This window comes from Exophiala aquamarina (genome assembly GCF_000709125.1).
Source record: "Exophiala aquamarina CBS 119918 chromosome Unknown aczIA-supercont1.12, whole genome shotgun sequence".
Taxonomy (NCBI): domain Eukaryota; kingdom Fungi; phylum Ascomycota; class Eurotiomycetes; order Chaetothyriales; family Herpotrichiellaceae; genus Exophiala; species Exophiala aquamarina.
In genome coordinates this window covers 491,631-502,113 of record NW_013550576.1, presented here as the reverse complement: position 1 = coordinate 502,113, position 10,483 = coordinate 491,631, and the positions used below count along the sequence as shown (strand labels likewise).

Genomic DNA, 10,483 nt, shown 5'->3' with positions numbered 1-10,483 from the left:
GTACTTCCGTTAAAGCCGCGGCAGCCCGCCATGAATATCCAAACGTGGTACAGCTTCATGGATCTCACACTGGTGCTGTCTTGGTACAAATCTGGGTATCCCCTACCAGTGAGACTGGAAATCAACCCTCGATCCCGAGTCTCATTGTGCACCAGGGGAAGGGGATCGACTTCCCAAGGTGTACAAAAATGCGATCAACATCCTGGCCAACTATAGTACTGAATCTGGGGCATCTTACATAGTGCCGAGTGGCTCGTCATGGTTCTTTCACTCCTCGAGTGGGGAGATAACCAGCGGGAGTCCTGGGGCTTGACCTGCTCATTTGGCTGCGCGAAAGCGTGGAATCGGGCCTAGAGGGGACTAATTCAATCTACTCATGGGGCAAGATATCTACAAGTGCCGCTAATGACTTGGTTGGCTGCAGGTTCGCAAGTATGACCCTTTTAGTAAATGATGACGGAGCAGGGCTCAGAGGAACTCGGCCGACAGGCGAACTTCTCCTTAAGAGGTACTCCGTGCAAGCTAGCTTAGCACAAACATTCGCGAGAATCTGTCTGCTTGGGGGCAGAATTTCTTGCTCCCCTCACTATATGACTGTTTATAGCTGCTCGACCTTGATTTAGTTGTTACTAACAGTGAGTCCAGACCACGGCTCTTCAGGCATTAAAACCGCCTTGTCAAAGGCGCCCTCCCAGGCCTCGTTAGCAACATATAATTAGATCTGCCACTGTCGTGTCACCCACATGCGATGACAATGCGACTCGACGACTCATCACGGTTTCCTTCTGCCGTCTGATCTCATAGACACAAGTACTGTGTCTGTACTCACTGCAGATTAGGCCTTTTCTACCTCTTGGACCCCTGGACCCCCCTTTCCAGCTATCGCGCCGATCTCAATCACCTCAACGTTGGCTTTATCGCCCTCCATGACTACTGCAATTTCTTCCAAACTTGGTCCTTTTGTCTCGGGATATATGAGGAATATTGTCGTAGTCTCGAAGGCCAGCCAGACAACATACACGAGATAGTATTTCCATGCAATGTTCTGGGTTTCCTGCCGTCAGCTGATGATGATGTCTCCTTTGGATATGTCCTTACCTGCAGCCCAATTGGATTCACAAACTGGTTGAAAGCAGAGCTTCCTCGGGAGAAGAATTGTGTTATCGCCACACCTTTGCTGCGGTGAAGAAATGGGAACACCTCGCAGATAAAAATGTAGGTAAGCGGCATCATGAGGTTGTAGAAGGCATAGTATATAAAAATGAGTGCAACCACAGCGATTGCCGCATGGTGGTTCGTGTGATCTTTCGCATACGTGGCTGATGCTGCTGTCCAACAGGCAAACTATGTCATGGTAAGCAAACCTTGCTACCGGCAGCGTCCTTTCAAGCACAAAGCGATTGAAAGAAGAAAGTATGCATCAGGCTGAAAAATCAGGACGCGACATCACTCACCATTATCGTCATAGCGCTGTAAGAGATAAGATACTGGCGACGACGTGGAAGCCTGTGTGCCAGAAATGCACTAATCACACCGGTGACAAGATTCCAGCAAGCCAGCCCAAGATTGATCTCGTTCTGCGTCCTCTTCTCAGTTATTCCAATCGAGGTGAGGACCCGAGAGAGGTAATACGAGACCAATCCGTTGCCTGACCATTGCGAGAACGTGCCCACGCAGGCCGCGATGATGATCCGTCTGCGGTTAACGCTGCTAGCCACAAGGTGCTTCCATGGGGTCTTAGTGCTTTCCAACTCCATGCGGATGGTCTCACGGATTTGATGAAATTCCGCCGCGACCAAGGGGCTGTCACGGTCGCCTTCGGCGTGGTACTTGATCAATATCTCCAACGCCTCCTCGTGACGGTCTCGTGAAATGAGGAAACGAGGTGATTCAGGAACAAACCTTGCAGGGTCAGCATCGATCAACCACACGCCTTTATGCTCGAACTCACCATATAAACGTCAGCTGCAGTGTCGAAGGCAGGAGTTGCAGCAATGAGGGTAGTCGCCAGCTCCAGTCGCTTTTCCACGAGAATGTTCCAAGCGTCACCCCTGCAGCGATGATTGCTCCTGCATACCAGCTTTCATTGAAGAGACCTGTGATCACAGACCTTTCCTTTGGATATGACAACTCGGAGAGGAGTTGGGAGGCACCGCTAATTGCGTACACAATGCCCATGCCGAGGATGATTCGGGCGATGAGAAACATTGCAACTGGATGAATGTTCGTCAATACCAACAACAGACATTGAGTCCAACAACTTCCTTACTGTTCACTGATGCCGTCTGCAATATAGCTCCAATCGTGATGATCACACTCCCAGTCACAATACAAGCCTTTCTACCATACCGATCATTGATGTATGGCACCAAAGGCAGCCCAAGCACAGCCCCAATGGAGAAGGCGGCGGTCATCACACCCAACAGTGCTCCATTCGGAGTATGAAAATCTAGGCTGTCAGTAAAGGGTGGTCTTGTGGATTCCATGTACTCTTACAGTCTTGCCATGGCTGGACCGCCTGGAGTCCGTTCAGGACACTGCCATCATAGCCCGACGTCATCTCCACACCAAGAGCAGAAGGCACCAGGAACATGTACAGCCTTCGAAGATTGTTCTTTCTGTACCATGGCGTCGTGTCTTGCTCTAGAAGACGAGTGATCTCGGAAACCTTCGCAATCTCACTTGCCGCAACGTCATGACCTGCGACTGCTTTCGCCATTGCAACCAATGCAGGATAAAGTCTATAAGTTGACAGTCGAGAGGGCCACCAGTGTGTAGAGGACAAGCTCTAGATCGTTCGCGACCGTATGGGCCGACACGGCCCCCTGGCCGGCCTTAAGTACTCGGTAGACAATCAAGAATACCACAGCACCACTATCCATAGGCTTTGCAATCTGCCGAGACTCGAAAAGCATCCCTGGACTAACGCCAATGTTCAGCCTTGCGGTGAATTTCCCCGCATGGTATCATCAATTCTCCAAGAACCTTGCCACGAAATTGGAGTTCAGAACAGGGGATGCAGAAGAAAATCACGAATTTAGGCGAGACGCCGCATTGAGGCAGAATATCAATAGCGGGAGCGAAGATACGATTCGCGCGGTTCAGCGGTTTGAATCGGCGAATTACACATCATCCAGTCAAATTGCCAGGCACCCTCAGGAGTTCAGACCGATGCGGGCATCAGTCCTAAGGCACGTTAAACCCATCCAAGCTATTGCGAAGCCACAGCGGCATATTCAGACATGATCTTGTTCAGACCTTCCCTTTGCAAACATTGCTCGAAGCTAAAGCTTGCTGCTAGCTCCTCTAGCGCAGCTTTGTCCTTATCCCTGAACAACTCCGCGAATTCCTTACAAAATGTCTCGGCTAAGAAGGTTTGAAGCACTTGTCGCTCAATATGCCGGGATGTATTCCACGTGCTCGGGTATATCGTCTTCGCTGTGGGTGATACCGAATCGATCCAGCTGACGAGTGGCTTAATAAGATCCTCGACTTCCTTGGAGGGATATTTGCCCCACGCATCCAACTGGAGTAGTTTCTTCTTTTCAAGAATCGGGTTTATCAATTTGTTCCAGGCTGAGTCTGGGGAGGTGTATACCATCCCCTGGAGACCAACGTCCTTCCACAGCCAGATCGACCATGGGATTTGGAACTTGTCATATATCTGCAATTGATGACCGAGCATATTGTAGCGGTCTTGATTGATTTCTTCTGCATTTTCATCCCATTTCGCTTGAGCATACACTGGGCCAAATTCACCATTCCAAATTGCAGTCTCACGGGATCTTTGAAATTCCGATTTGCGAAGGAACTGTGCTTCAAGTATTTTCTTTTGCTCGTCCGTGCCCTTGTAAGGTCTTCCAGTGGGGAAGCCCATCATACTGTAGTCATGTAACGAGTAGACGCAATTCGGCAAGACCTCATCAAAGCCCTTCCATTCAGCGGCAAATGTGTTGCCGTCAAGCCAGAGAATATGATCGGGGTCAATCGCTCGAATTGCCTTCTCCAATCTGACGTAGAAAGCGGGTAGTCGAGTGTGTTGAGGATCACAGGGTTCGTTTATAGGATTGTATCCAGCGATCCAGGGATTGCCCTTGTACCGCTGTGCCAATTGCTCCCAAAGCCAGACGGTGCGATCTTGATGGTCTTTGTAATCCCAGAATGCAGCATAACTCGTTGTATTGTCAGAATGCCACCCTGGACTTTGTCCGCCGGGAAGTGTATGCATATCCAGAATAGTATAGATACCTTCCTTGGAGCATATGTCAATGACACGGTCCAAGTGCTTGAATCCGCTCTCCTTCAGCACACGAGGGTTCATGTCGTCCTCGAAATGCCGGTAATTGAATGGAATACGGATAGAATTGAGTCCGAGAGTTTTGAAAAACTTAGCGTCGGTCTCGGTGAAGAAATGATAGAGCCACCTATCAAAGAAATAGTCGTAGTTCTCCTGTCCCAGGACCCCAAGCATGGCTGCTCGAATACTTGATTCATGTCCAGGGTAGCCGACGATGAAATTCTCCATGCTACGTGTGATTAGCAAAACCTTCCCATCGTTCTAGACAATGGACACGCACTTCAGCCATCCACCTATTGCACAACCTCGAAGCAGAACAACCTTGCCATTCTCGTCCACCACCTGGGTGCCTTTGACTCGCAATATTCCAGATGCCATCGTAATATGCTGGGATCGGGTAAATAACTAAAATTCAGTGAAGCAGGGAACAATTGCCACCAAGCCTAGGGATTTATTCACAGTTTAAGAGTTCGTCTGTTTAGGTTGAAGTCGACATTCTGCCTAGCACACGAATCGGGGAGCACCCGCAAATACCGACCACATTGAAGCCATAATTGGAGGGCTGCAATTTAGGCTGAATAGGCATGCGTTAAGGCCCACGTCGGTCTTGGGTGCCGTGGGGCTTTCAACTGTTGTTGGCCAGAGGTGCATATTTCCCACTGCTTGTTTTTGGCTCTCGTGTTCGTTTTCATCTTCTATGTCTGCCATTTAGACCTGGACCGCGACTTCTTAGTCTTTGCTTGTGCCCATCGCCGTATCCGTTTCCTTAATATTCAATATTCACGAAGACAAGTGGAGCGAGAGCATAGACTTTCAGCCGGAGCGATGATCACCAAGACTTCATTATGGCTTTAGCCGACTTGGCCATTTTATCATGCTGCTTTTCGTCACTCTCTTAGGCTCTGGGATCTACGTCATTCCAGAACGCTGAAATGGCTACCAGTCTAACCAAGTTCTACTTCACAGGATGCTGCTTTTACGACTGTCCTAAAGTGCTATAGCGCCTTTGTATCCTGCCCCGTTAGTTCGTCATGGTTACTACGGAACCGAAGGGAGCCTCATCAAAAAATAATTAATTAAGCTTTCTGCAATTCTGTATTTGACCGTATCCGTTCAAACTGCACGCTGTCCTCTTCCGGCACTCAGAGTATTCACAATTTGTAGAATGCTCCTAAAGCAGAACAGACTGCTTATTAAACTCCTCAGTCTAAGACACCACTGATTAATAGTCGCTGGACAACATAATCTGCCTATAAACTTGCAACAACAGGTTATCATAAAATCTCCACCAAGCGGGCATGTAAAGCCTGAATATAAAGCCGGCGTCCCGAAGTCGTAGTCACGGGCTTGTGCAAGTCCGTATCCCACGGGGGCATCAGAAAGCCATTTCTCTGCATTTCAAACTCCCAGCCGTTTGCGGTTATCATCCTCAGGCACAATGGCAAGCATAGCATCACCAGAAACACCACCATCACCACCATTACAGCAATCCATACTCCTCCCGGCTCCAGCGCTCTCATCAAGCAGATACAACCGACAACTGCTCGTGCCGCAACTCGGCGGTATTACAGGCCAACAGAATCTTCTCAATGCAAGGGTGCTAATCGTCGGGCTCGGCGGGCTCGGGTCTCCAGCAGCGCTGTACCTCGCCGGAGCCGGTATCGGCACCCTGGGATTGATGGACTCAGACAGTGTCGAGGCGTCGAACCTGCACCGGCAGATCGCGCACAGTGAAGCCGCGGCCGCGACGGGAGCGCCCAAGGTCACGAGCGCGCTGGAGTCCTGCCGGGCATTGAATTCTAGCATCGAGTATCGAGCGTACGAGATGCGTGCAACGCCGGAGCAGTTCTTGAATGTTTTGCAGGAAGGGAGATTTGAGACTGTGCTTGATTGTACAGATAACCCGGCGACGAGGTATTTGATCTCTGATGCTTGTGTCGTTGCGGGCTGTGTGCTTGTTAGTGGGGCGGCGCAGAAGGGTGAAGGCCAGGTTGTGGTGTTGAACTGTCCTCCCGTGCAGCGCGAGTTGGAAGGGGAGGAGAAAGGACCATGCTACCGCTGCGTGTTCCCCCGCCCGCCAGCTCCGGAGATGGTCAGGGGATGCAGTGAAATAGGAATCTTCGGGCATGTGGTCGGCGTCATTGGAGTGTTGATGGCGGGTGAGGCCGTGAAGATTATCAGTCAGGGGAAGCATCTGCCTCGTCCATCTGACCCAGCCACGAATCCAGAAGTTGGCGGCAGGTCGTCCCACGATACGCAGAATCAACAGCTGAACCATACTTACTCGCCGTCGTCACCATTAAAGGCAAAGCCCGGCCCGGCACCCAAACAACAGCACACAATGCTCCTGTATAACACATTCGCGACCGACCCACGCCACCAATTCCGAACCATCATTCTACGCGGGAGGCGGAAAGACTGCCTAGCATGCGGCGACGACGAGATCCTAGCATCAAAGAACCTGACACGCATCACGGCCGAGTCCATCTTACAGGGACGCGTGGACTACGTGGCATTCTGTGGCTTGCTGGAAGATGTGCGAGTGCTAGGCGACGAGAACAGGATTGACGCGAAGGAGTTCTTAGAGCTACCACACTACGAGAGTGCAAAAAGACATAGAAATAGGCATGGGCACGAGGGGATTGCCAACCACAGACGAAAGAGACCTCTTGTTGTGGACGTGCGAGAGGAGCACGAGGTCGAACTGGGCCCGAAGCTGAAAGGCAGCGTGAATATCCCGCTGTCGAGGATCCTCAGGCATGGTGGGCGGGCGTTCGATGACTTGCATGCTCTCAGTGTTGGCCTAGATACAGATTCTTTACGTGATACTCCTACGAATGGCCTGCCCGAGGGGAGACAGGGCGGCATGGTCGATCCGGAAACGCAGGTGCTGCAGATCTCGCACCCGACTCAGGGCGGGATGGTTGATCAGGAAAGGCATATTCCAGATGTGGAGAGAAGGGGGTTAGCGGCGGGCGGCGGAATGGTTGACCAAGAAAGCCATATCCCAACAGCTGTGGGAGGATGCGATGCCTATTCCCAGCAGCTACTGGGCGGAGAGTTCTCTGGAGAAGGTCAAGGGAACGAGTACGACGGACTAGAAAATGGTGGTGGTGGTGGTGGTGGTGGTGAGGATGCCAATACCGATGATGATGATGATGGGAATGCTGGCTGGCCTGTGTATTTCGTGTGCCAGCGCGGCAACGACAGCCAGCTTGCAGCGCAGACATTACTCGAGCGGATACGAGCAGAGAGCGCAAGTTCAAACACTCCTACGAACAGGAGTCATTGGGGATGGGTAGGGGATGTCAGGGGTGGGTTTCTGGCGATGGAAAAGCATCAGTTCGGAGAGTTCAGTTAAAGCGGATTGCCATTGCATCGCATTGCATTAAGCTGGAACCTGTGTGGGTGGAAACGTAGAGCAAGAATCAAGGACAGACGTTGAGTTCCGGAAGCATGTCTCAATCGAGTCGTTTGAATCAGCGAGAAGGATATCATCATGTGCTATCTCTTTTGTGGCTTGTATGCTTATTCCTCGGGGCTGTTGCAATGTACAATGCCCATTGAGCGGTGGGCAGGGGATGTTAGCTTTCTGAGAGGAGGGAAAACGTACCTCTAGAGTTTGGCGGTGAAGTTGATCAAGACCGCGAGACCGTACGGAAGGGAGATGGCTTTTCCAGGATACACTCATCGACGCGTTCTGGTTCAGGCAGTGGTAAAGGGAAGCACCAGGAACCAATCGAGAAGTTGAATCTGTCTCCAAGAGATCAATGTAAACAAATTGCCCTGTAAGGACATAACCGTGCAGATCGACCTGGATTGACTGAAAAGCAAAGGGAAGACAAAACAATCTCGTTGGTCAAGAACTCTAGAAGTTCGCGCTAATAATGCAGCCGTGTGAGTATATAGATACGGTTATCAGCACGTGATGTGTATCATTCTCAGAACCAGCCTTGGGAGAGATTGCAGCCTTGTCTGAAAAGACCATTATGCGGAACACCTCCCATCATGTCGCCCAATAAATCCATCCATAGCAAACTGACAGAGTTTCCCCACACCAGATACCTCGGACATTCATGGCAGTAAAGCCTTGGGCAAAGCTAGTTGAAGATCCTGTCTGTAGTAGAACCTGTGCCAACCATGCATACCGTACAGAACATTCCATTCATTGAAGAAGTGACACACAAAGATAATCTAGAGCTGTCGCTACGAAGGACTAGTTCGCGTAGAAGTGATTCATTCATAGATTCGTTAACAGGATACACTCCGGAAATGCGTAGCTAGTAGTTCTGGAATTAGTATTCTTTTGCATTTGGTGAATCTATCCTAGGCGGACTTTTTGATTTTCTGCCTGGATGTGGCGAATGGCTTGCTCTGGTCAAATAATTAGTTGGACGACCTAACAAGCACTAGAGTAGAACCAGACTTACGATCGTCGTCGCTCGCCCTCACGTCGGAAATCATCAATAATCCTTAGCATCTCTTTTCTTCCAGCGGTCGCATCGACCATTCTCCCACCCAAGCTCATACTGACTTTGGCATCGGTCCTGACCATCAGTAGTCTTTTGAGTAGAAGGTGTCTCATATTGAGACAGACAAACACACCACAGTCTGATGAATTGTCTTGCAAGGGGCTGTCATTGAGTGGAATGAATCGAAGAGGTTTCCGAATTAATCGAGCCAGCTTTTGAGTGACATAGTTTGCTTCTGCTTGGTTTCCTGGAGGCATAGAATCATAGTGAAAAGCGACGCCGTCCACAATTGAGACTAGCAGAAGAGACCAGTGTGAACCACCTTCAGCCACGGTCACTGAGGGGTTGTCGTTGATTGGAAGAAAGATGTGAGTTACGTTGGTAAGGTCTGGCAAGGCATCCTTGTCAAGTTAGCATCGCCTTGGTTTGGTTGACCCCAAAGATGTGATGGTACCTTTATATCTCGAGGATCTGGCGTCTGCATGAGCATGAATGCCATGGCGGGTCGTAGTAGGACGATATGTGAGTGTTTGAAGTTGGTGAGGTATTCGCGTTCCAGATATCTATCCACCGCTGTGTTAGAGATCACTCTTTGTTCGCTATGTCAATTGTAGTTTGTGTACTCTTCCCAGAACGCGATGACCTATATCTCCGTTAGTGGGAATGTCCTCTGCGCCGTAGTCTTTTGAACCAACATTGTCCGTAAGCCAATCATTTTTCAAAACTGATATATCCTCTCTCGTCACTAGCTTGTGAGTCAGCAGTCGTGCGTGAAGGGCCGAGCGTATGAGTACTAACATCGAACATCGTAGTCTGTTGTTGCAACCGAGTTAGCTAGGGGTGGAGTACCCGTGGAGGGTCAAGACTTACAACTCAGGTATGCATCTTCAGGAGCGAGCTGTGAAGCCATGCTGGATCAGTCTTGGGAATATTCCAGTAGTTTTGCGTAGAATGAAGACCAGGCACAGAAGGGGATCAACGATTGAATCGTAGGCAAAGAAGGAGGAGTAAGGAAGCAGTGTAAACCGCGGATGGGAAGGAATGCGAGGACAGGGAAGGGAGAGGGCATGGGCATGGGCGCACCTACCGATCTGAAATGACGACTCATCCGTCCACCAAAAGGATGAAGGTCAGGCATCGCTCAATACAGCGCAGGCCGGCGCAGGCCTCTGTGAGCGCAATGAGTCGGATGGCCACCTACGTGTCCGGGCTATACTTTTAGAATCCTGCAGTGTATTGTGGTGTCACAAGACGATATCGGGCAGAAAGCGACGTTGTATGTGTGAGATGTCACGAGGAACTGGTTTCCCTAAGAGGCCTCCATATTGGCCATAAATATGAGAAATGTGTAGATAAAGGGGAAGCAGGATTACAGGATACACAATATCTCTCGGGAGGATGAAATTGGCTGATAGACAAATGGCCGGGATCGAGGTGTTGGGCTGAACCGTGAGTAGTGTTCCGAGTCTTGCGTGGTTGCCACGCCCGCAGATTGTTGATAGAGACAAAACGTAGACGTCATCTCTGTACGCTGAGCCTACGGAGTTGGTGAGACGGTGACTCGAGGCTTGCCGCTTGAGTAACTATTCTGGGGCCCCTCGGCCCCCAGAGCCCAGAGGGGCAAAGCCCAAGGAGGCCTAGAGGTAGGTACCTCCTCATCACGGCCAGGCACTGAGGAGCCAGGAGCCAGGAGTCAGATATTTCCTGAGGGATA

At 50.4% G+C, this 10,483-nt stretch overlaps 4 protein-coding genes across 4 annotated transcripts; 1 reads left to right on the top strand and 3 right to left on the bottom strand.

Moving 5' to 3' along the window:
• Positions 1-835: 835 nt before the first annotated feature.
• A1O9_10177 (uncharacterized protein) lies at positions 836-2,719 on the bottom strand (the record flags this gene model as incomplete). The annotated part of the gene is made up of 6 exons (XM_013400912.1): positions 836-1,045; positions 1,099-1,344; positions 1,455-1,902; positions 1,952-2,213; positions 2,270-2,449; positions 2,497-2,719. The coding sequence occupies 6 exons, from the start codon at positions 2,717-2,719 to the stop codon at positions 836-838; spliced, it is 1,569 nt and encodes a 522-aa protein (XP_013256366.1).
• Positions 2,720-3,211: 492 nt separating this feature from the next.
• On the bottom strand, positions 3,212-4,675 carry A1O9_10176 (murein transglycosylase; the record flags this gene model as incomplete). The annotated part of the gene is made up of 2 exons (XM_013400911.1): positions 3,212-4,526; positions 4,578-4,675. 2 exons carry the CDS (start codon positions 4,673-4,675, stop codon positions 3,212-3,214), a joined length of 1,413 nt encoding a protein of 470 aa, XP_013256365.1.
• A 1,060-nt stretch (positions 4,676-5,735) lies between these two features.
• A1O9_10175 (uncharacterized protein) lies at positions 5,736-7,658 on the top strand (the record flags this gene model as incomplete). The annotated part of the gene is made up of 1 exon (XM_013400910.1): positions 5,736-7,658. The coding sequence occupies one exon, from the start codon at positions 5,736-5,738 to the stop codon at positions 7,656-7,658; it is 1,923 nt and encodes a 640-aa protein (XP_013256364.1).
• A 1,065-nt stretch (positions 7,659-8,723) lies between these two features.
• Positions 8,724-9,268, bottom strand: A1O9_10174 (uncharacterized protein; the record flags this gene model as incomplete). Its single annotated transcript, XM_013400909.1, has 2 exons — positions 8,724-9,170; positions 9,224-9,268. The coding sequence occupies 2 exons, from the start codon at positions 9,266-9,268 to the stop codon at positions 8,724-8,726; spliced, it is 492 nt and encodes a 163-aa protein (XP_013256363.1).
• Between the last annotated feature and the right edge of the window lie 1,215 nt (positions 9,269-10,483).